The 27,153-nt window shown below is 36.0% G+C and overlaps 1 protein-coding gene and 1 pseudogene across 17 annotated transcripts in view; one reads left to right on the forward strand and one right to left on the reverse strand.

The window, feature by feature from the left end:
• EHBP1 (EH domain binding protein 1) overlaps positions 1 to 27,153 on the reverse strand; it is a 420,362-nt gene that overhangs the window by 192,099 nt on the left and 201,110 nt on the right. For all 16 annotated transcript variants that reach the window (XM_032410868.1, XM_032410870.1, XM_032410869.1 and 13 more), the window contains 2 exons: positions 18,639 to 18,820; positions 15,746 to 15,885 (listed from right to left, as the gene is read on the reverse strand). In XM_032410868.1, coding sequence (XP_032266759.1) covers positions 15,746 to 15,885; positions 18,639 to 18,820 — 322 coding nt within the window. The remainder of the gene's footprint in view (positions 1 to 15,745; positions 15,886 to 18,638; positions 18,821 to 27,153) is intronic.
• On the forward strand, positions 8,398 to 14,409 carry LOC116636253 (annotated as a pseudogene). Its single transcript, XR_004300299.1, has one exon. The product of XR_004300299.1 is annotated as a glyceraldehyde-3-phosphate dehydrogenase-like (transcript).

Below are 27,153 nucleotides of genomic sequence, written 5' to 3' on the forward strand. Positions count from 1 at the left end.
TTAGAACATTAAAAAATGTCCCCTGATACTATAGAAAAGATGTATTATTTGTTTCATATTATAAATGTAAGCTAAAGGTTTTAAGAGTTTATCTACATGAATCATGAACGGAAAAAGCAATTGTTCATGTTCTAGAATTTTAAAAATCAGCACAAAATAAGAAAAGCAGGCAATAGCTACTATTTTCTACTCCTGTTTTCTAAGGCAATTGTCCTTTTAAGGGAATTCTTGAGTATTGGCTTTAGGAAATCTTACAATTTAGCCAATAAGAAACAAAACAAAAGACAAGGTTAGATAGAAAAATATTAAAATGAGACAGAATTCATTTTGTGCATAAATAGAATTTTTTAACGGGTTATATATATTTTGGACAACTCTGAATATGTGCAATTATCATTCACTAAGTGAAAATTAGCTTGGAAAAAAATAATAAAAGCCTACTAGGGTATTCTAGTTAATCCCTGCTGTTTCCAAAGTTACAACCTGGGAATAGTTTAGGTATTAGGACAGATCCAGATTATTCAGTGGGAAAGAAAAAAAAATGGTTAAAAATAGAGAAGAGTTGTAAATTCAGCTTTAAAAATGGTGTTCTTTAACACTGTGATTCTAAGTACACATTCTAAATTTTATTTGAACTAAATCACAGAATACACAGTTGTAATAAGGTTGCCTTCATCCATTCATTTGTTGTTGAATAAATATTTATCACTCTGTGCCAAGTCTTATCCTTGGGACACAAAGATGAAAAAAACATATGTGGTACTGTCCTCCTGGAATTTACATTCTATAAAAATACAAATTAATATTGAAACAGACTAAATAAATGACTACTAGAATATTAGGTGGTCAGAAATACTAGTGTTACTTTACAGATCTTTGAGCTAAATATATATACAAATTTGATAAACTTATTCAGTTCTTTTGTCTTGATGAGAAATACATTTTGCATGAATAAAATTGCTTGAGATAGTCAAGTAAACCATGGAGCATAAGGAGTAAACACAATACCAACTGAACTCTTCGTGTGATTTTGAATAGTAAGAGCTGAATAGTCAGACTTTATAAAATGTCTTCTTTCATTTTATTCTGCCAACAGTTTTAAACCCCACTCTCACTCAACCTAGTAAACTCCTCATTAAGATAGAGCTCATCCATAAACTAGATCCTTTACTCTCACTAGTTATAACTTTGTAATTTTTAAGGAAATACAATGGAGTAGAGGATCAGTGTTAAGTGATTACCAGTGCACGACTGACTTTTTTTCATTTATTACTAGTTACATATTATTAAAAATCTGCAAATGATTTTTAACTTTGAAAGCATGAAAAAAGAAATATTAACAACAGCAGCTAACATTTATTAAGCAGTGGGAAGGGCTTCACATACCAGTATTAATTCCCATAAATATCTTGAGGTATTAGTACTAATATCCACATTTTATCATGTATATTAGTATCATTTATTTGCACTATATTTCCCAGATGTGCAATTACTAGGTTAAAAAACTTTATTTTTTAAAAAGATTTATTTACTTATTTTAGAGAGTGTATGCGTGTAAGTTGGGGGGCAGCAAAGGGACAGAGAGAGAATCTGAAGCAGACTCCCCACTGAGCATGGAGGCCTACCTGGGGCTTGATCTTATAACCCTGAGATCACCACCCCAGCCAAAACCAAGAGTCGCCACTCAACCAACTGAGCCACCTACGTGCCCCTAGGTTAAAAACTCGAAAATAATGCTCAAAGATCTGTTTTCTTTATATAGCTAACACATTTTAATTATTTTATATTCAATGAAGGTAGAAATCAATCATTTTTAAAAATATCTTCTATAATGAGTAGCATAGGGAATATTGAAGAAATATTAGACTTGGTCCTTACCTTCAAAACATTAATATTTTTCCATGGAATTTTAGGTACAATGGGCATTTTTTTTTTAAGATTTTATTTATTCACTTGAGAGGAGAGACAGAGAGAGAGCACGAGCAGGAGGGAGGGGCAGAGAGAGAGGGAGAAGCAGACTCCTTACTGAGCAGGGAGCCTGGCGTGAGGCTTGATCCCAGGAATCCAAGACCATGACCCAAAAGCAGAAGGCAGACGCTTAACCGACTGAGCAACCCAGGCACCCCAGGGCATTTCTTTAAATACTATCAAGATGACTCCATCACATGATTAAATTATTTACACTGATTTTTCTGAATGTTTAGAATGTTTCTTCCCCCTCATCCTGCCTTTAGTGACATCTAATATCACTAAAGACCATTTCCTCATTAACCCAAAATAATTTCTTCTTCTCATTCTGTTACTGATGACAGTTTTCCTTCTTATCCTAGTTTTCCTATTTATCCATAGCTTAAATAAATCTTTATGTTCCTCCTAGAACTTCTGCTTCTAGAACTTTCATTCATATTAACAAAGTGAAAGGTAATTCTGATTAGCTATACCAATACTTCCTCTATTTGGTATGCAAATAAATGTTAATTCAAATCATAATAAGAGGCAACCTCCAAAGAAATACCATTTACCTATTTAATAAATATTTATCAAATACTTGTTATATATCTTTCGTAGTACCTGCCCTCATGGCTTTATATTTTTGTGGGATAGACAAGTGAAGCATTATATAGTATATGATAACTGTGATAAGTATTATGATTGAGATATGCATTATAGGCCATATGAAACTGGAAGAGAGGCATATAGCTCAATCTAAGGTCAGGAAGGCCTTCTGAACTTACTTAAATTTGAGCTAATACAAGACAAACGGACATTATTATCATTATTATTATTATTATAAGAGAAGAAATGGAGAACATTCTACAGGACAAAAGGGAGACAAATGAGAACAAGACACATTTGAATAACTGCAAGTTGTTTGGGGTTTAAGATGCCAGAGGTGGAAAATGGAATGAGATGAGGTTGGCAAATGTCCTATTCTAAAGATTACTGTGATCAAACCAAAGAATGAGAACTATGGGAATCCACTGAAAAATCAAAATGTATATTTTAGAAACATCACTCCAGCAGCAACACGGTGGCAGCATTTGGAAAAAAACAGTACAGGAAGCAAGAAGATGAGTAGGTCAGCATCACCACTCCACGAAAGGAGGCAATCAATCAATATTTGCTAATTAAAGAATAAATTAAGAATAAAGATTTGGTGGTTAATTTGACATGAGGGATAGGGAAAGGAATCTAGGACAAATGTCAACTCTGTCTTGGGTGACTGTGTGGATAGTATTCTACCACTGTGAGGGGGGCATGGTTCAGAACATACCAAGTTACAGGTGCCTGTGAAACTTCCCATGGAAATAACTCAACACCACAGATACTGGTCTGGAGCTTAAAATACACAATTTTGTTATGTATTTCTCCCTTTAAAAAAGCACTTTTCAGGGCACCTGGGTGGCTCAGTCGGTTGTGTCTGACTCTTGATTTCAGCTAAGGTCATGAGCTCAGGGTTGTGAGACTGAGCCCTACATCAGGCTCTGCACTGGGCGTGACGCCTGCTTAAGATTCTCTCTCTCCCTCTCCCTCTCCAAAACAAAAATAAATAAATAAATTTTAAAAAACACTTTTCTGTTTTTTTTTTTAATTTCCTACAGCCAATGTGTTTTATAATACATAATCAGAAAAAAGTTAAAAATTTAAAAGATTTAGGACAAAAATTTATTCCCAGAATTATTTTAAATGGGAAACTTTCTCAGTAGTATACTACCTTGACCAAAACCCTTCCTGACCCAATATATTTATATAATACTATATTACTTATTATAGTCTTGTTTCACCAAATATTTACACATTTGAAAAATGCTAAGAATGCTATGTAATAGAACAAACAAATTTCTACCCCAGTGCTACTCAAATTGAGCAATAAACTTGTAGTGTAAAACTTAGTTATAGCAACAGTGTGTTAGTCTGGACTTGCTTCACATTGGTGAGAATAAGAAGGAAAACTAAATTAGGGGCAGGCAATCAAAGCAAAGGGTCAAGTAATTTGAGACTCTCCTTTACTGTTAGGAAGGGAAAAGAAGATAGAAATTGACCACAAGAGATTATCACATTGAACAAAAAAAGGTGGTTGGGTGGTGGCCTTAAGAGTAGGTGATGTTTTCCTTTTGAGAAAGTCTGTAGCTGAGTTAAAAAAAGAAAAAAATAAACTGCCTAGAGCTAGAACATATCTGCAAATCTTGCAGCATCCTCCACTGTTCTCTCTAAAGCATAACAAGATTCAGTACAGGTCTATCTCATTTTAAGATGGTCTAAGATAGTAACTTTTCAACTTCCTGGCAGAGATCAAGGTTCAAAAGATGTCACTTTTCTCACAGGCTCAGGTCCATAAACATTTGATTTATGGATACAACTAATGGATTTAATACTATGATTTTTAATCCCATGGTACATCACAATGGGGAAAGAAGGGGCTACTTCAAGCAGAAAAGTAGACATTGAGTAGTCTGTTCCCAGGAACTCGACACCTCCCTCTTAATTAATTAGTCAACCTTAGTGGCTTATTAATATGATCAAGTTGCTCCCAATTTTTTTTAAAAAGTCTCTCAACCATCAGCCCTTTCTAGTTTGGCCAGACTCTCTTAATCCTCACAAGAAAACAACTTTAAAACATAGTAGTCCACAATTTCTCACCTACTATTTATCCTTCAACTCACTGCACTGTTTTTATTTCCACCTTTATCCAGGCCCCTTACCAAAACTGCTCTCACTGAGGTCACCATTGTAGTCTAGATGGCAAGTATACTAGATACCTTTCAGCTCTTACCATACTTGACCTCTGTATGAATAAATGTAATTAGCCCTTCCTTCCTTGAAATTCTTTTGCCCCTTCCAGGACAATAGTACCGCCTGGTTCTCCTATCTCTTTGATAGTTCTGTCTTAGTCTCATTTCATGATAACTATTCATCCCTCTACCTCTTAAATATTAACATTCCCTAGAACTCCATCATAAGTCCTAACTTTGCTCTTCCTGGAAGAATTCATCTACTCTCCTGGCTTAACCTAAGACAGAAATGCAGATAATCCTCAGATATGTAGCTTGACTACTGGGTATTTTCACCCTAATGACCTGAGACATTCCCCTCAAACACTTATACAAAAAATGGAATTAAGTAGCTGTATATCTATGTCATGTTCATCTTTCATCTCTGAAACAGCAGTTTTTAGCATGGCTGGGACTTAACGCACGTTGTAAATGAATGAATGAATGAACTGAATGAGTCATAATAATTGGCAGCATATTTGTAGAGGCAGAAATATCTATATTTTTTATTTTTTATTTTTATTTTTTTAAATGTTTTATTTATTTATTCATGAGAGTCAGAGAGAGAGAGAGAGAGAGAGGCAGAGGCAGAGGGGGAAGCAGGCTCCCCGCCTAGCAGGGAGCCCGATGTGGGACTCGATCCCAGGACCCTGAGCCGAAGGCAGACGCTTAACCATCTGAGCCACCCAGGCGCCCCAAAAATATCTATATTTTTTCACTATAGAAATAGTATTTTTAATCTATGTGTTTACCTATATGTCTTTCTATGTATCTATACATATATCTATCCATATTTCATTTACCTATGGAAGTGTTACAGTTTAAGCCATCTCCCCAAAATTTGGTGGCTTAAAACAATAAATTACTATCTCTCACACTTCTATGGGTTGACTGGACTCAGCTGGGTGGTTCATTACAGTTAGATGGTGGCTGGGGCTGAAGTCATATGAGCGCTTGAACTGGGCTGGACATCCAAAATGTCTTCTTCACTTGCATGTTTGGTATTTCAGTTGAGAAAGCAGGAACAAGTGGAGGTTGGCCAGGCATAACTCTCTCCCAAAGTGTCCAGTTCACATAGCTAGTTTGGAGTTCTTCTCAGCATAGCAATCTCAGGGTGGCTGGACTTTTTTACATGGCAGCTGGCTTTCCCCTGAGCATGCTGTATAAGAGGGCCAGGTAGATGATAAGAGGCACTTGATGACTTAGCTTCAGAAGTTACAAAGTGTCACTTCCACACCCAATTCTATAGTTAAAAGTAATTTACAGGGCTAGCCCAGATGTAAGAGAGGACTACCAAAGGGAATGAATAATAGGAAGCATGGTTCACTGGGAGACAATCTTTGGAGACTAGCTACCACACCGATCAATAAATCAGAAAGTTGGAAAGCATTTATGTTCTTACTAATCTAACATACTTACTGTAATTTTTACGTTACCTTCCAATATTTTACATATACCCATATGTGAAAGGCACAAACCTTAAATTGTATAATTCAATGAATTTTGATAAATGTATACACCTATGTAACCCAAGATCCAGAACATTTGCATCACTCCCTTGAGTTTTCTCATGTCTCTTTTCAATCAATCCCCAAACCCACAGGCTATCACCATCACACAGGATTGGTTTTGCCTCTTCTAGAACTTCACATAAATGGACTTCTTGCAGTTAGCATAATGGTTTTGAAATACATCCATGATGTTGAACATAACAACTGTTCATTTTTATTGAAGGGCATTCCATTCATGAATATACAGGTGACCCTTGAGCAACATGAGTTTGAACTGTGCAGGTCCACTTACACTAGATTTTTTTCGATACATACAGTACAGTCCTATAAATAAATGTATTTTCCTTATGACTTTCCTAGTATTTTCTTTTTTCTAGCTTACTTTATTGTAAGAATACAGCATATAATACACATAAAACAAGTGTTAATCAACTGTTTATGTTATCAGTAAGGCCTTCGGTTAACAGTAGGCTATTAGTAGTTAAGTTTATGGGGAGTCAAAAGTTACAAATGGATTTTCGACTATCCCAGGAGTTGACACCCCTCACCCCCATGTTGTTCAAGGGTCAACTGTACTACAGTTTATTTTGCCACTGCCCTATTGATGTACACTGAAGCTGTTTCCAGTTTAGGGCTATTATGAAGAAAAATGCTATAAGTATTTTTGTACAAATCTTTTTGTGGACATGTGTTTTCATTTCTTTTGGATAAATATTAAGGAGTGGTATTGCTGGGTCAGAGGTAGTATATGTTTAGTGTTATAAGAAATTCCCCAAGTGATCGTACCATTCACTTACACTCTACCAATAATGGATGAGAGTTCCAGTTAGTGCACTTGCCAATATTTAGTATTGCCAGTCTTAAATTATAACCATTCTAATGGATGTGGAATTATAATCTCATTGTGATTTTAATCTGCTTTTCCCTAATCACAAGTGATGCTGAGAACATTTTCATGTGATTATTGGCCAGTGATATAGCTTTCTTTGGGGACCACATATTCCATTTCTTGCCCATTTTCTTAAAAAATAGGGTTGGAGCGCCTGCCTGGCTCAGTCAGTAGAGCATGCAAATTCGAGCCCCATGTTGGGTGTAGAGATTACTTAAAATAAAATCTTAAAAAAAAATTTTTTTAAATAGGGTTGTGTTTTCACTATTGAGATGTCAGACATTTAAAAAAATCTATTCTGAATGAAAGACGTGTCAGATATCTACTTGGTGAATATTTTCTTCTAGCCTATAACATACCCTATATTTCCTCAATTATCTATTTTGATGAGCATAAGTTTTTAATTTTGATGAAGTTTAATTTATCAAAATTTTCTTTCATGTTTACTCACCTATGTCTTATGTATGAACCCTCTGCCTGCCCTCAGGTCACAAATACATTGTTCTTTTTTTTCTTTTTTCTCCCCAGAAGCTTTATTGTTTTAGCTTTTACATTTAGGTCTATGATCAACCTTGAATTAATGTTTGTATATCCTGAAAGGTAGGAATTGAAGCTCATCTTTTCCACATGGACATCTGGGTATGTCAAAATAATCTGTTGAAAAGACTTTCCTTTCCTCACTGAATTATGCTGCACCATTGTTGAAAATTAATTGACCAAGTAAGTTTGGGTCTATTTCAGAACTTTCTCTTTTGTTCTACTGTCCTATGCTAATACCACACTATACCGATTATTATCTTCATAGTAAATCTTGCCATCAAGTAGTATTAATATTATGATGCTGTTCTTTTACAACAAAATTGTATTGTTATTCAGGTCCTTTGCATTTCCAAATATATTTTGGAGTCAGCTTTTCAATTTCTTTTTTCTTTTTTAAAAGCCTGCTAGGATTATGATTGGCACTAAGTTGATTCTATAGATTGACTTGGGGAGGACTGAAATCTTAACAATATTGAGTCTTCTCATCTATGAACGTAGATCATTTCTCCATTTATTAAGGGTTTCTGTAATTACCTTCAATATTGTATTACAGCTTTCAATGTAGAGGTTTTTCTACATCTTTTGTTAAATTTATTTCTAAATATCTATATAATTTTTAGCCTCAACTGTAAATGGAATTATTTGGTTAATTTCATTTCCCAAATGTTTGTTGTTCATATATAAAAATACAGATTTTTCTATATTAATCTTGTATCCTGTGATCTTGCTAGGATCTCCAGTATCATGTTAAACACAAGTGGTGAAAGCAAACATTTTTGCCTCATTCCCAATCTTAGGAGAAAAGTAATCAGTATTTTACCATTACATATGATATTAGCTGTAGCTTTTCATAGATGTTCTTTCTCAAAATGAAGAAATTCCCTTACATTGAAATCTTGCTGAGAAACTTGGTACTGAATTTTGTCAAACACTCCTTTATATATCTATTGAGATAATTATATGGTTTTTCTCCTTTATTCTGTTACTATGGTTAAACCAACCTTGCATTCCTAGGACAAATCCTCAGAGAATGCATATCAGTACTTAGAATATTCATGTTTTCTGGCTCCTCCCCTAAATACTGGAGAGCTTCTAACTTTTTCTTCAGAGCTCTTACTCCCATTCTGGCCCTGTCAGATGGGCTCTCAGTATCACCAGAATTCTCCTGGAGTTTCCTAGGGAGGCAGGGAGGCCTAAAGAATGTTCAGTTGTCATTAGTACAAACAAAGCAACATTAATTAAGGTTTAAGAGTGACACAAAAAGGAGGATGAATTTGTAATCTGTATCTTCTGCCACTTCTGGTCTCTGAGTTTACATATTTGAATTCTAAACACTAGGAGGAGATATTCTTACTGTCTTCGGTCTCTCTTTCTAGGGTCTCAGATTCCTTTAAAGAGGAGATAGTTGTGAAACCTTACCAACTTTTTAGATCAAGGGATCATAAATGTCCCCAGCTCTCTGATTTTACCCTGTTTTCCAACCTTAATAACTAAGTAATAGATGCAGTATTCCAGAAATTCTTATCCTTTGCAAAGAATTCCCAAAATAGGTGGCCATTTTTATTCTATTATGTTACATAGCCCACAGCAAACCTATGATTTTGTTCATTAGTATCCTAGGTATTGGAGAGTAAATGGCCAGGTAAAAACCAGAAGCAAATTAATGGATGTATTATTCTCTGACCAGAGTCCCCAGTTCATTCTGAGAGAAGACCTATTTTTCCCCATTCATCGTCCTAGTGAGCAGGACATGTAATGTCAGAGGGCTAAGCATCCCATACTCAACTTGAGCTCTTCAAATATGAACTGTTATCTCCTCTACTACCATCTATGCTTACAATTATATTCTCTGAAGTTAGCCAATATGTCACTCTTCCTCCTCCCAAATTAACTTTATAAACTATAGGAAAGGGATTAATAAACACCAGACAATAGTGCTTATGGTAAAAATGAATCTTGGCTCTCTGCTCCTCCCTGTTCGACCGACAGACAGCCGCATCTTCTGGTGCAGTACCAGTCGCGTCCCTGAGACCCGATGGTGAAGGTCGGAGTGAACGGATTTGGCCGTATTGGGCGCCCTGGTCACCAGAGCTGCTTTTAACTCTGGCAAAGTGGATATTGTCGCCATCAATGACCCCTTCAAGGACCTCAGCTACATGGTCTACATGTTCCAGTATGATTCCACCCATGGCAAATTCCATGGCACAGTCAAGGCTGAGAATGGGAAGCTTGTCATCAATGGAAAGTCCATCTCCATCTTCCAGGAGCGAGATCCCGCCAACATCAAATGGGGTGATGCTGGTGCTGAGTATGTTGTGGAGTCCACTGCGGTCTTCATCACCATGGAGAAGGCTGGGGCTCACTTGAAGGGCGGGGCCAAGAGGGTCATCACCTCTGCTCCTTCTACCGATGCCCCCATGTTTGTGATGGGTGTGAACCACGAGAAGTATGACAACTCTCTCAAGATTGTCAGCAATGCCTCCTGCACCAACTGCTTGGCTCCTCTGGCCAAGGTCATCCATGACAACTTCAGCATCGTGGAGGGACTCATGACCACCGTCCATGCCATCACTGCCACCCAGAAGACCGTGGATGGCCCCTCTGGGAAGCTGTGGCACAACGGCCGAGGGGCTGCCCAGAACATCATCCCTGCTTCCACTGGCACTGCCAAGGCTGTGGGCAAGGTCATCCCTGAGCTGAACGGGAAGCTCACTGGCATGGCCTTCCGTGTCCCCACCCCCAACGTGTCCATCGTGGATCTGACCTGCCACCTGGAGAAAGCTGCCAAATACGATGACATCAAGAAGGTGGTGAAGCAGGCATCAGAGGGCCCCCTCAAGGGATCCTGGGGTACACTGAGGACCAGGTTGTCTCCTGTGACTTTAACAGTGACACCCACTCCTCCACCTTCAATGCCGGGGCTGGCATTGCTCTCAATGACCACTTTGTCAAGCTCATTTCCTGGTATGACAATGAATTTGGCTATAGCAACCGGGTGGGGGACCTTATGGTCCACATGGCCTCCAAGGAGTAAGAGCCCCCTGGACCACCAGCCCCAGCGAGAGCAAGAGGAAGAGAGAGGCCCTCAGTTGCTGGGGAGTCCCTGCCCCAACTTATCCCCCAAAACACTGAGAATCTCCCGACCTCCACTGTTTCCATCCCAGACCCCCTGAAGAAGGGGAGGGGCTTGGGGAGCCCTACCTTGTCATGTACCATCAATAAAGTATACTGTACAGAGCCAAAAAAAAAAGAATCTTAATTTATAAACCACATCTGGATGGACTATATATCTGATGGAAGGCCACAGTTTTGGGCTTTTCTGACTGTGGAATCTTATAACTAGGCATTTCCATTACAGAGACCCTGGAAACTACACTTGTTAAACTGTTTCAAAAGATACCAGCTCTTGGGCAGCATAGATTCTAAACCTAGGCAACCCCTGCTTCTTTCTACCTATGTGGATCTCGCCTCCTTGTACCCAAGCTGTTATGTGGAGATAGAGGTCAAAAAATAGCACCTGGGATGCTGTGAGGACTCCAGGGAAAAAAGAATGCTCTGCTGGCATGCTGCTGTGTTTCTGTGTTTCCAATATCCTTCTAAGTGAATCTAATGCTTAGTTTGGCTTATGTGACCTGAGTATGTCACATAAGTCTAAATGTCTGGTTGAACCTAAGTAGAATCCTTGGTTATCTTTGCAACAGTTTTGAGTATCCTGGTATCTTTCTGGTATTTCATAATGTCTGCATTTCTCCAATGATGCTTTGCTATAAACTGCTTCAGTTGAACCTGACTTTCTGAGCTGTATTCAACAGGACATTGTTATTTATGGAGGAATCTTTTTCTCTTCTTATTGATACGTATTCAGAAATTCAACAGGAATCCCAAAGATGGTCATATTGCCATATAGTGGTTCACACATTCTGAGGTTGCTGATTGTTTTAAAACCATATATGTTTTCTAATACTGGCTATAATAAACTTTCCCATTAATAGGCTTTGTTTCTCCATCTCCAAGGTCTATTATTCCCTCTATATTTCAGTGATTCTTCTAATTGTAATTCAAAATTTCCTTGCCCATTTACTGGTGCTACACCTCTTAGTAGAATGCACCTGTACATAACAGTATCAATAAAAGGTTTCTGTTTAAGATCCAGTTCCAAAATATGTTTCCAGTTAATAGTGAATTTTGTCTCAGACAGAACAGGGTAGGGATTTTTGATCAATCCAAGTATAGATATCATGAATTTATATTTACCTTATAGCAAAGACTGTAATTTCAGAAGATAATATTTGTTAATTACTATTGCTCTAACAGCAATATTCCATAAGAAATCACTGACTAAACGAATAACCTCTAGGTATCAATCTAAGGTATCACAAAATAATTGTAACAGTCTGTTCCCCCAAGAAGTTTGCAGCTTAGTTGAGGAAACAGTATATCCATATAATTTTTATTGATATGTGATTGCATTTTATGCATTTACATTGCAGTATAAAGATATAATAGAGGCAAAATTTAAGATAATGATTCCTTCCTCCATAAACATTCTGTCAGCAATTTCAAAACTGCAAGGAAGAGCAAATATAAGCGGTGTTTAAATTACTGCCACTTTAACTGGTAAATAAAAATACCCACCATACTTTATTTGTACCATGTTTATAAAATGCATTCATTTTATTTAGTCTTAACCTATTGCTTTAACATTACTGTTGTTAAATTTTAATATATTTTTAACTATCTTAAAACTACTTTACCAAAACATTTTTAGAGTGGTAGTGTTGGTGCTAAAAAAAATTCCTGAAAGATAATAAGTTTGGAATGGAATTTACATGTGCTAAAAAATGCAACTAAGGAAGCCAAACAACTGCCATAACATGCAGTTGGTGCTATTAATTTAAGTGACTGTACGCTGGAAATATAATAGAGAAAAAAAGTAACATCAAAGCAAAAATATGCTACAATGACTGTGGATTAACTTAAGAGCATGCATCTAATCACCACTGTCCCCACCTACCCTGCTCCCTCAACACACATTTTGCATTCATTACTTTTGGAAAACTAGTCTTGAATTATTTAAGGTTTGAATTATGTCTCCTCCAGATCACATGCCTTCCATAAAATGGGACCACTCTACCCTGAATAAATGAGTAAAGGTCAAATAAATGGAACAAGATAATAAGCCAGAGTGATCAGTATGGGCTATAACAGAAGATGGAAGTCCCCTCATTGATTTATGGCCTTTCAGTTAACACATCTTAAATTCTCAATATGTTCCAGACAATGTGCCAGAAGCTAGTGATGAAAAAATGATTAGAACGTAGTCTCTACCTTGAAGGAATTTCAGAAAATGGGGAAAAGAAATACATAAATAAATAATAACACAAAATAGTAAAATTCCAAAGAAATCTTGCATCATCACAAGTTGCATTAAAACAACTTCTTTGATTATGGTTAGAGAATTTTAGGCTATCTAAAAGAAAGTTATTCCTCCTACAAGAATTTTAGAAAATAAGGTGTACGTGTATGATTTAGGCAATAAAGGTGACTATGGTTGAAATGTTTGTGTCCCCCCAAAATTCATATGTTGAAATCTTAATTCCCAGTGTGATGGTATTAGGAGGTGGGACCTTTGGGAGAGGATTAGGTCATGAGGGCAGAGCCTTCATGAATAAGATTAATGCCCTTCTAAAAGGGGCCCCAAAGAGATCCCTTGCCCCCTTCCACCACGTGAGGAATACAATGAGAAGTCTGTGACCCAGAAGAGGGCCCTCATCCAACTGTGATGGCACCTTGATCACAGACTTCCAGCCTCCAGAACTGTAAGAAATAAATTTCTGTTGTTTATAAGGTACCCATCTATGGTATTTTGTTGTAGCAGCCCAAACAGACTAAGATAAGGGTTTAGTTATAAAATCTAATTATTACTGAATATTTTCATTATATCTATCAAAAATAATGTCCTTTCTTTTCCTTTCAATACCAGCATAAAACTTCTGACATATTGTTATCACCTTTTTTTTTTTCCCACGGCTGTGATCAAAACAGTACAACACTGCTCAAAACAGCTATAAAAATAAGTGGGTTTTTTAAATTCCTACTTATGGTACTAGTGTCTAATTGAGATTTAGTTTTAACAAAAAGCCTACAAAGAACAAACCATATTCTCCAATTAAAAGATCAAAATATATCCCTCTGCAGTTATAAACACTCATGCTGTAAGAAAATGCCTGCATTTGTAAATAGTACAACAGTGGCACTGGGGCTGGAATGGTCAAGCTTAAGTGGGCATGAAAGGTTTCCAAGAGTATGTGTCAATAAAATTAAAATTTGAAAGATAGGTAAAAAGTCACTGGTGGTGGTAGAGGAAGGTTACTAACTTATCCTTCCTGAAGTACTTCAGCTAGCCAAATAAAACAAAGAACTCAAAGATAGGTAAGACATGGCATTTTTCAAAAGTATTTTATAGTTGTTGCTGACATCAATTGTAAACATAATACAGATGTCTGCATATATTACTGAAAAAAACGCCAAAATATTATTGAAATAAAAATAATAGCCAGGAAAGGCTAGAGGGAGGGGTTTAAATAAAGAGAAAATAATATTGAATCTCTCATCTTACAAGAGGTAAGTCAACACATTCTGTTTCATTCATTTATTTATTTTTTAAAGACTTTATTTTTAAGTAATCTCTACATGCAACATGGGGCTCGAACTCATAACCCCGAGATCAAGAGTAACACGCTCTACTAAATGAGCCAGCTAGGTGCCCCTGTTTTATTTTTAATGTTAGTAGAGAAATATAGGTTCATTTATTTATTCATCTGGCTTATTTATCTTAGAGGATAGTATACTAAAATGAAAACAGAATGTATAACTTCCAAATTACTCTATTAAAAAATGCTTAAATAAAGGACATTTGAGAATGGCAAAATTTAAGGGGTGGATGGGAAAAAAATAGTATGAAAATTCCCAAATAAAAGTATAAATAAAGTAATGTAAGTGAAATTAAGTATGCAGTTATCAAAAAATATAACTATTAAGGTATTAAGGGCAAAGAATATAAAGACAGATAAACCAAATACTGTTTATAAGAGAAGTACTTAATGCAGTAAAATAAAAAGAAAGTGATAAATACACCAGGAAAAGACAAATATAAAAAAAGCATGACTTACAAATATTAGCATCAGGCAAAATTTCTGGGCAAGAGGCATTAAATGCGGCAAAATGATCAAATTACAATCCATAATGAAACTATTAGAAAATTAATTTTTATGCACTAAAGAATTTAGCATTGAAATTCTCTTTCACAGATGAGCTATACAAAAAGAATAAGAATAAATGTAGTGATCCGAAGGGGTACGTGCACCCCAATGTTTATAGCAGCAATGTCCACAATAGCCGAACTATGGAAATTCGAGCCAAGATGTCCATCAGCAGATGAATGGATAAAGAAGATGTGGTGTATGTGTGTATATATATATATACACACACAAACACACACAATGGAATATTATGCAGCCATCAAAAAACCCGAAATCTTGTCATTTGCCATGACATGGATAGAACTAGAGGGTATTATGCTAAGCGAGTAAGTCAATCAGAGAAAGACATGTATCATATGATCTCATATGATATGAGGAATTCTTAGTCTCAGGAAACAAACTGAGGGTTGCTGGAGTGGTGAGGGGAGGGAGGGACGGGGTGGCTGGGTGATAGACATTGTGAAGGGTATGGACTATGGTGAGTGCTGTGAATTGTGTAAGACCGTTGAATCATGGACCTGTACCTCTAAAACAAATAATACCTTATATGTTAAAAAAAAAAAAAGAAGATAGTAGGAAGGGAAAAATGAAGGGGGGGGAATCGGAGGGGAAAACAAACCATGAGAGACTATGGACTCTGAGAAACAAACTGAGGGTTCTAGAGGGGAGGGGAGTAGGTGGATGGGTTATCTTATAGATAGAATGAGTTTTCAACTTTGCAAAAAAAAAAAAAAAAAGATAAACTTCTAGCTTAGTGCTAATAAAACCAACCTGTAATTTTTGCTGCCTTTTCCTCTTGGTTCACTCGGTTCTCATCATCTTCTTCATTATCTTCTTCAAAGTCATCTAAATTGCCAATGTCAGCCTGCTTCATACTCATCAAACTAGCCAAACTTTGCATGTCTTCATCCCTACATGAATGATTTAAAATTTAATACACAGCTCATGAAATGACATTGAAAAAAGACTGCTTAAGAAAATAATAATATATTCCTTCTTTCTATATGTTAATGAGCCTTTTTAAACAGTTGCCCAAGACTACTGAAAAATCTAAATACTCCTATTCATTAATTTTTAAATGGTATATTTAAATAGTAAAAAGCAAACTGGATTAAAAACTAACTTGTTAGGAGTTAGTTTAACTCTGTGCTGCAGATCTGTGGAAGACTAAAATTTTCTTCATAGGATTAAAATGTGGTTTCCTAATCATTAAACCTGGAAATAAAAACTTGTTTCATAAAACAGTGAGACAGTTTGCAAATCAATGAGATCTAGACTTTAAAAGTTCAAACTTTCAAAATAAATTAGAATAGAAATTCTTAATCTGAAATCCATGAACTCTTTTGGTTTGGTGAAGAGGAAGAAAAAGAAATGGTAAACCCCTGTAAATTATATTTAAATCTTGTTTAAATGTGCATTTTTCTCAAAGGGGCCATAACTCCCCAAAAGTTAAGGAACTACTGCAACAGAAAAAAACACCTTCAAGTCTAGCATTTTTAAAAATTACAAGATGAAAAATGACCCGGGTAAATTATAAGTTAAATACCATATATTTGATAAAATGTAAAAATGTCTTTATTTTGAAGTATTTTAAATATATTTTAAGTATTCTAAACATCAAATAATTTAAGTTTTCTCTATTATTTTCACCTTAAATTTCAAATAAACTACAGTGAATAAAACACATTTCTAATATATTATATACAAACTAAATTTCAATCTGATATACTTCCTTAAAATTCAGAAAGCCAAATTAAGATGCCGTTTCTCATGTTCTTACCACAATAAAATAAAAAACAACAAGAAAACTCTTTTGTAAAGAAATGTTCATTAATATTCACTTATCTCCTAAATATAGTACAACTTCGCAGACTAAACAGGCTTTTGAAATTCTTTGCATTTTCTCTCACGTAAGTTTAGAGTTAACCAAATCATTTCCCCTTTTAAAAATAAATGTAGTGGGGCGCCTGGGTGGCTCAGTTGGTTAAGCGACTGCCTTCGGCTCAGGTCATGATCCTGGAGTCCCGGGATCGAGTCCCGCATCGGGCTCCCTGCTCAGCGGGGAGCCTGCTTCTCCCTCTGACCCTCCTCCCTCTCATGCTCTCTGTCTCTCATTCTCTCTCAAATAAATAAATAAATAAATCTTTAAAAAAAAAAAATAAATAAAAAAAAAAATAAATGTAGTGACACAAAGTCTGCATAAACAAAAAAAGTTGTATTACCTTATAGGAATGCCTTACAAATTGCTCACCTACCAATGGGGGATAATTTCAAGATACAACATTATTCTTGAAATGTTAACTTGCTTAATTTTACTTCTTTAATTTCCTCATATTTTGGATTTTAGCCTTGAACAATTTTCTCTGTCAAAGTTTAGGAAGCAAGGAGTGTGGAGGTAGAGAGGGAGTTTAGGGTGTTTTGAGAGAATTTTCCACTGGAATTGAGACATTTGGTTCAACTGAATTCCTCTCACCCAGATTCTCCCGTGGATAGTGCTGATTCACTTACAGACGCTGCCCAGTGGAAAAGAGTCCACAAAGGATCTTCTCTGATTTTGTTTTCTCTCTTCTTCCTGTGTTTCCTTTCCTTTCATTTTGGCTTTAACTTCAGGGTAAGGTCTTTATTTTTAATTTCTCAGTATTTAAGACTAAAATTTAAGGTGCTGAGATGAAAGACTGATTGCTTCCGTTCTGTACTGTCTCTCTGTTACTACACTCACTCAAAAGCCAACTTTCCAGAGATGAGGCTTACCGTTATCTATCAAGTCATTTGCTGCCCTGTAGATGAGTGCCAAATCTCATTTTGACTGACGCACAGAAGCCAGTCTAATCAGTTAAGTGAACATGGTCAATTATAGTAAACACATTCCACTGGCTCAAATACATTTACATCTATGATTTAGATTGGATTGAAATGTTCATAGCTAGCTTCTTCCTCTCACCTTTTAAGTCTAAGCTTAGAATTTCCATTTCTTGCCTTCCTGATCTTCTCCAAGCAGGCACTAACCCTTTCATTATACCCCCAACATGCACTCATGCTTGACTTGACTGTATGCAACAACCATAGTGCATGTTACTTTTTTTCCTGCTCCAGGTGTGTTTACCCTTAGGAGACCAAAACTGGTGCAGGAACTACCTTCGTGCAACCCCTATTCAGTGCTTAAGAAGTGATTTTTGAAATGAATAATTATAGCAAATTGTACTTTGCTCTACAATTTTTAGAAGGCTGGGCCAAAGAACATGAATTGGGGAAAGTTCCTTTAGTTCTTTTATTCCTCTTATCCTAAAATTTTCATTTTGCGTTACTCTTCTATCTCAGCTTCATCGAACAGCTCTACAAATTAACTGTCTGTACTTCAGAGTACAATTACTTACACTGAAGACAATGAAATACAAAACAATCATGTATGATACCCTATAACATACAATTTAAAATTTGGAACTTGCTATAGTCACTTTTATATTACTGTTCATCCTCTAGAGTCAAGAGACTATAAATAACAAGGAGTTCATTTAATTCAGCCTCTGAAGCAAAGAATGGCAAGAATGACTGGTATGCAGTAGGATATTCTCCACTGTTGCCAGTCTACTGAGTCAAAAGCTGTTGACATACAGTTTTAAAATACACTCAGAAGCAGCTTGTCTTCTTGACAAAAGAAACTTACGTGGCTTTTCCTTCCCGAAGGAAAATGCAAGATAATGAAAACTGGAGAGTGGCAGATACGACTTTTTTAGACAATGGCTTGAATTTTAACTTGACATCAGTCTGAGTTGGCATAGGGCTTGCATACTGTTTCATGTTGATGCTGCTAGTAGCAAGAGCTTTCCTTCGACCAGAAGGGGATTCCTGGAAGATAAAAAATAATTCGGAATTTGGGAGTTATTTATTTTACAGCCAAGTATTTTAAAATAGCATTTTAATAATATGATTAAATAACAGTTGAAATTTCCTTCCCTAATGAATTCCTATAACACAATATTGAAATAAAATTGTGATGAAGTTATATTATAACTTTTATATCTTTAAATAAGATATAACTTTTATATCTTTAAAAACTGGAGAGAGCTGGCCCAGGCAGAAATAAAGATAAACTAAAACAACCCTAAATATCTCAGGAAAGAAAAAGCAAGGAATGCAAACTAGGACAGAAAGTGTCCAGAGTTCCTCTAAAAAGAGGATCTAGCACAGAGATAGGCATCAAAAGTACTCAACAACTGTTCTCCTTCCTTTCATTCTATTTAATGTAACCTAATGATATTTCTCCTTTTTGAATGCTTCCAATTTTTTATGGAATTCCCAGCCTCTATGGCATTCTAACCTCATTTTTACCTACAGGATCTGAGTTCTTTTTTTTTTTTTTAAAGATTTTATTTATTTATTTGACAGAGAGAGACACAGCGAGAGAGGGAACACAAGCAGGGGGAGTGGGAGAGGGAGAAGCAGGCTTCCCGCGGAGCAGGGAGCCCGACGCGGGGCTCGATCCCAGGACCCTGGGACCATGACCTGAGCCGAAGGAACTGAGCCACCCAGGCGCCCCAGGATCTGAGTTCTATTTATCCTCTAATTTGAGCCTTATTTCTTCGCAGGGGCTTTTCTGATCACTCCACGCTACAGTTCTCTTTCCTTCCCCTCAGGTCACATTCATCAAGGGAGAAACCGCTGGTCTCTCTGAGGCCACGTCTGTGGCAGACTCTGCCAACTGACTCCAGCAGGTCGCACAGTCCTCCACACAGCTATTACCAATTCCTCAGAAATGAATACAAAAGGAAACCTATTAGCTATCAAGGGTACTTAACATTCTAGTAATAAGCTATCTCGTTTCAAAATTATTCCTTACAGAATAATAGCCTAGGAGAACAATGAAAACAAAACAGCAAAATAATGCTTAGGCATTAACTATGTATAAGACACATTGTTGATTCAGGAGAGAGATGATGACGATTAAGACATAATCCCTGACTATGTGTTCTAATGGCAAGGGGACATTTTAGATGAAGATAATTTGTAAATAATGTAAATGAGAGGTCATATGCCATCACTGATGTAAACCAGAAGTCATATACCAGCATTCCTTAGGATCTACTGGTCTGGGAGTTCAGATCTAAAATAAGGCCTAATTTTCAAGCTGTGTGACCTTGAGTAAGTAAACTTGAGCCTCACTAACCTTCCGTATAAAATAAGGAGACTAATCAGAAATCCATTTAAGCTCTACAATGGTTTTCTATAAAATTATTCAATTTTCCAACCAAGGCAGGAAAAACTACCATTAACCTTTGAATTATTATTTAATAAATCTTTATTTGTCTTATGATTGACAAACCTGCCTAAAATAAAGATCACTAATTTAATCAAAACATTAAACCAGCCTTTTAGAAAAAACTGACATTTCTGCCAGCAGGACAAGTAAAAATGTAATGTAGCATCCCTAAAGAATACCTTGTTTTAAAATGTGGTCTTATCTGTCAGATTATGCACAGCAATATTATACAGAACTATTAGTGCATGTAGATACCTTATGAATGAATTTCAAAAATGCATCAAGCACTTGAGAAGGATTTAAGCCCTCTCAGAAGAAATACTTAAGAATATGCAAATACCCTCAACTGAATCAAGTTGAACAGATGTGACTATCCCAAACAATACATGTTCTTTCCCTGGTCGCTACTGTCAATCAAAGAATAAGATTAAGGTCCAAGGTTCTGACAATGTGCAAAATGAAAAAGTATGATCAGGTAGTATCAATTTATTACACTGATATGAACAATAATCTCTTATTGTACCTTTAGAATAGCTAACAACTTATAATATAGGATTTAAAGCCTCTGTTTTGGAAGCATGACATACAAACAACCACATATTATTTTCAGATTTTGTTAAACAAATCTGTTTCACAAAGTATGACACTGATCCTTTAGTAATAATTATTTAATTTTATAAGCAAATAAACTATAAAAATTAAGATAACTTGGAAATGAGCATAATTTTGAAAGCCCAATTTAAGGATAATTCCTACAAAATCTAGAGTTTTGATGATTAACATTCAAATTCATTTTTTATTTTTATTTTTTATTTTTATTTTTTAAAGATTTTATTTATTCATTTGAGAGACAGACAGACAGACAGACAGAGCATAAGCAGGGGAGAAAGGCTGAGGGAGAAGCAGACTCCCTGCTGAGCTAGGAGCCCAACGTGGGGCTCGCACGACCTGAGCTGAAGGCAGACCTTAACCATCTGAGCCACCCAGGCGCCCCTTCAAATTCATTTTTTAGATAAAAACTGTATAGACAAACAATGAATCATGGAACATGACATCAAAAACTAATGATGTAATGTATGGTGACTAACATAACATAATTTAAAAAAAAACTGTGTAGAAAAGGTTTTTTGCTGAACTCAAAGAGTTTTAAGTTTTTGGTAAATCAGCGTCTCTGAAACAACAGAAAATAAAGGCTACTGAATTCTAAACTTAATTAGCTGTACCACTTAATTAAGTATTTACTTGCTCAGCAACAATGAAAATAGCCCTTTGTAAGGTCTGGACAGGTGAACAGAACAGAGCTCTTTTGAGTCTACAATATCCATTCCTATTATTAACACAGCATCTCGCTAGAGTCTGTGCTGGGAAAAGAAGTCTGAATGGTATTTCTAGTAGGTCTTCACCAAGCTCACATATTGTTTTCCTCTTTAAAATTAGCTGTATCATAGAAAAGATAGTTAAAAAGAACAGTAATGAGAAAAATATAAGGATCTTTCACAGCTCTAACCCCACCTCCATGAATCTTCACTTTTTACAACCGAGTTTAAATCTTTACCCACCCAAAATTGATATCATTGCTATCAACAGTTCTATAAAGAGGAATGAAGTAAGTGATTGCAGTTTCGAGATGAACATGTCTTTTGCATCCTATCATCCTTCCAGAAAGGAGTAGGGGCCAGCCAGGCAGAAAGAGTTTAGAGAGAATTACTCTTGGTGCTGCCAGAGTCCTAATGTTATTTCATGTCATATGCAAGGTGGACAAAAGGACAGAAATAAGAAAAAAAATAGTAAAGGAACTCTGAGAGAAAGAAAGTTAGATGACAAAAGTCAGTAAGAAGTGAGCGTTCACATATATGTAAGACTAAGTTTCTGTCTCTGGGCCTATGTTTATACATGTTTGTATGTGAATCTGACAGTATTTGAGGAATTACTTCAAAACTCCTAAAGCTGAAGTTCTTAAATTTTAGTGTTTACTAAAAAACAAAAAACTAGGAGAGCTTTAGACAATCTAGATAACTGGATCCCACCCCCAGAGATCTTAAATTAGTAAAACCAGAGATGGGCTCAGGAATCTGCTGCATTTCTAAAAATAGTAAGTACCTCCCTTCTCTACTCCCATCCCGCCCCACCCACACCCACGCCACTACTACCAGGTGATTCTAATCCAGTTAATCTAAAATCACTTTCAGAAATACTTCCCCTAAGGAAGTTCTTACATAATATAATCATTTTACTTAAGAAATCTCACTCTCATTTTTCCTAAGTACTCTTCTGTAATAAAAAAGACTTGGCTGGGGTGTCTGGGTGGCTCAGTCATTTAAGCTTCTGTCTGCCTTTGGCTTAGGTCATGATCCTAGGACCCTGGGTTCAAGCCCGGTGTTCCCTCTCCCTCTGCCCCTCCCCCAACCGGTGCGTGTGCACGCGCTCTCTCTCTTACTCTCTCTCTCAAATAAATAAATAAAATCTTAAAAAAAAAAAATTTAGCCTATATATTTCCATTTCTTTGAAATCCAGCCTATTGTAGTTGTAATCAGGCAAACCAGCATTTGAACATCACACCAGCATTTATTCACTAAACTTTGGCCTATTTCTTCACGTATCTGAGCCTCATTTTCACAATGTCATCTTGGCAAATATTTTTAAAGTTTGGACAATACCAAGTGTTGATAAAAAGGAGGGACAATGCAAACTTTCTTACACTGCAGGAGGGAGCTTCAATAGATACAGCCACTTTGGAAAGTAAGTTGACATTACTTTGTAAAGTGGAACACATGCATTATCTTACAACTCAGTAATAACTTCCATCCTAGAAATATGTCCTAGAGAAATTCTTGCAATGTATACTGAAACATCTAGTAGGGTTTTTAGCAAATACTAGGTGCTTAGTAAATAGTATTTATTGTGAATATTTGTTGACCAATTAACCTGGTTTATTACATTAATATTATAAATAGTCCATCCAGGATCACCAATCTTGAAATTAGAAATATAAATAAGCATGTAACTCAGTGAGGATGTTTATTTTTTTTTAAAGATTTTATTTATTTGTTTGACAGAGAGAGAGAGAGTACAAGCAGGGGGTGAGCGGCAGGCAGGGGGAGAGGGTGAAGCAGGCTCCCACTGAACAAGGAGCCCGACATGGGACTCAATCCCAGGACCCCGGGATCATGACCAGAGCCGAAGGCAGTCGCCCAACCGACTGAGCCACCCAGGCGCCCCCAGGATGTTTACTTTAAAGTAATGCAATTATGTTACTAAAATTCATGCCTGGGACCCCTACATTCTTACCAGACCTAAAAAAATTCTCCACTTTAATGTTCCCTCATTGCTATTCAGGTGATAACAATACAAGCAATAGGTGAATAAATGTTTTCACTGTATAGCATAAAAGAGAAAAAAATTATCATCACTTTATTAGTAAAGAATGAACTGATTATAAAATAAATAAATACATTTTTGTGAGATTCAGGGCTTCTTTATATTTTTAAACATTACAGATTTTACCAAAAAAGCATGTAGCCAATGTTGCCACTTCCCCATTCCCCCAACCAAAACTAACTACATGATATAAAACATAATGGTAGCAAGCAATTTAGTTAAATGGGGTTTTTTTTTTTTTTTTCATATTACAAGAAGTTGAAGAGAATATCTTTTGTCCAAATTATTCAAGTTAGGGTCTTCTTACAGAAATAGCTCATAGTAAGACGTTTCATTTATTATGGAACCCAAAATAAATACAACTAATATAATGCCTCTCTGATTAAAATATTTGACTGACAGGGCACCTGGGTGGCTCAGTCGGTTAAGCATCTGCCTTCGGCTCAGGTCATGAATCTCAGGGTCCTGGGATCTAGCCCTGCATCAGGCTCCCTGATCAACAGGGAGTCTGCTTCTCCCTCTGCCTGCTGCTCCCCCTGCTTGTGCTCTCTCTCTGTCAAATAAATAAATAAAATCTTTAAAAAAAATTTTTTTTACTGACTTCCTCTACCTATTAAAATGTTACATAAAATAAACCACAAGCTAGAAATTGAACTATTTCTTCCAAATATGAGGACCGGGGGGGGGTGGGGGCGCACTACTTAGATTTTACTATTTTTCAGAGTTTTATTACACAAAATGTTCTAAAAAGATTATGTCATGCACTAATACTTTAATTATTAAATCTTTTATAACACTGAAAATTAAACTTAACAGCATTATCAGTTGATTTTTTTAAATTGTGAAATACATTATACATATTAAAGTAAAAAACATGTAAGTATTATTTAATGACCAATAAAATGAACATCCTATACCACCATCTAGCTAAAGAAACAGAACACTACCAGTACCTTAAAATCCTCATGTCCCCTCTTGAATTGCCTCCTTCCCCTTCCCTCCTCCAGAAGTGACTAGCATCCTGAATTTTGGATTACTCCTTCTCTCCTCTTTTCCAAAAAAGAGTACTACTTATGTATCATCCCTAAAGAACATGTTGCTGATGAATGAATAAACAAGATGTGGCATATCTGTACAACAGAGTATTAGCCTTAAAGGGAATGAAATTCTGACAGGTGATGCATCATGGATGAAACTTCAGGACATCACGCTAAATGAAATAAGCCAGACAAAAAAGGTCAGCTATTATATGATTCCACTTATACGAAGAATAGGCAAATTTATAAAGACAGAAAGTAGAACAGAGATTACCAGGCGTGGGGGAAGGGAACACAGAGAGTTATTGTTTAATAGGTACAGAATTTCTATTTTGGATGATGAAAACCTTCTTAAAACAGATAGTGGTGAAGGTTACAACATTATGAGTGTACTTAATGCCACTGAACTGTACACTTAAAAGTGTTTAAAATGGTAAATTTTGTTATATTTTTATCACAATAAAAAGTCAAAAAAGAATATATTGTCTAGTTCTACCTGTTTCTTAACTTTGCACAACGAAATAACATTAACAGTTTTGTGAATTGTTTCTTACGTTCAACATCAAGTTCTTGATATTCACCTATACTTATAGGTACAGCTGCAATTCATTAAATTTCACTGCTCCTAGTTTTCCATTATATGAAAATGCTACAATCTACCTATTTTAACTGTCAATGGATACAGTTGTTTACAGGTTTATTTATCTATTTGGAATTATTAACAAAGCTGGTATCAATATTCTTATATCTATATCTTGTACACATATATAATAATTTACCTAGGACATATTTCTAGAATGGGAATTGTTAGTCATAGGATATGTATATGTTCAATTTAACCAGAAAATGTTAAATTGTAATCCAAAGTAGCTATATTAATTTACACTCCCTAAGTGTTTCCCTTGTTCCACATTTACCAACACTTAGTATTTTCTTTTTCATTTTGCCAATCTGAGATTATTAAATATTACTCATTACATCTTAATTGCACTTCCATGATTATTAATGGCATTGATTATCTTTTCATAGCTTACTGGCCATGTGTTTCCTCTTTTGTGAAATCTTTTGTAGTTTTTCCTACTGCTGGTTATTTTTTTTTTTCTTTTTTTTCATGAAACTGAAAAACTTGCATTTATTCTGATATTATGTTCTTCTGGTTTTGGGGGTCTTTTAAAATTCTGGTGTAGTTAACATACAGTGTTGTATTAGTTTCAGGTATACAATATAGTGATTCAACAGTTCCGTATATTACTCAGTGCTCATCAAGATAAGTGTACCCTTTTTTTTTTTTTCTTTAAGACAAGTGTACTCTTAATTCCCTTCATTTATTTCACCTATCCCCCTGCCCACCTCACCTATGATGATAACCATCTATTTGTTCTTTATAGTTAAGAGTCTGTTTGGGGGCACCTGGGTGGCTCAGTAGGTTAAGTGTCTGCTTTAGGCTCAGGTCATGATCCCAGAGTCCTGGGACTGAGCCTCTCGAGGGCTACCTGCTGAGCAGGGAGCCTGCTTTTCCCTCTCCCCCTCCCCCCCACCCCCCTCATGCTCTCTCTCTCAGATAAATAAAATCTTTTTTAAAAACAAGTCTGTTTTTTGGTTTGTCTCCTTCTTTTCCTTTGTTCATTTGTTTTGTTTCTGAAATTCCTCATGAATCACATGGTATTTGTCTTTCTCAGACTGGCTTATTTTGCTTAGCATTATACCCTCTAGATCCATCCATGTTGTTGTAAATAGCAAGATTTCACTCTTTCTTATGGCTGATTAATATTCCATTCCATATATATATATATATATATATATATATATATATATATATATAACACCTCTTCTTTATCCATTCATCCATGATGGACACTTGGGCTGCTTCCATTAACTTGTCTATTGTAAATAATGCTGCAATAAACATAGGGGTGCATATATCCCTTTGAATTAGTGTTTTGTATTCTTTGGGTAAATACCAGTAGTGCAAATTACTAGATCATAGGGTGGTTCTATTTTTTACTTTTTGAGGAACCTCCACAGAGTCTTCCACAGTGGCTGCACTAGTTTGCATTCCTACCAACTGTGCAAGAGTGTTCCCCATTCTATACATCCGCACCAACACTTGTGTCTTGTGTTTTTGATTTTAGCCATTCTGACAGTGTGAGGGTATAATCTCACTGGGGTTTTGATTTGCATTTCCCTGATGATGAGCGATATTGAGAGTCTTTTTATGAGTCTGTTGGCCATCTGGATGTTTTCTTTGAAGAAATGTCTGTTCATGTCTTCTGCCCATTTAAAAAAATTTTTTTTCTTCTGCCTATTTTTTTAATTTTATTATGTTATGTTAATCACCATATATTACATCATTAGTTTTTGATGTAGTGTTCCATGATTCATTGTTTGCATATAACACCCAGTACTCCATTCAATACATGCCCTCTTTAATACCCATCCCCAGGCTAACCCATCCCCCCACCCCCTCCCCTCTAGAACCCTCAGTTTGTTTCTCAGAGTCCATAGTC

This window comes from Phoca vitulina, unplaced genomic scaffold (assembly GCF_004348235.1).
Source record: "Phoca vitulina isolate PV1807 unplaced genomic scaffold, GSC_HSeal_1.0 scaffold12, whole genome shotgun sequence".
Lineage (NCBI taxonomy): Eukaryota > Metazoa > Chordata > Mammalia > Carnivora > Phocidae > Phoca > Phoca vitulina.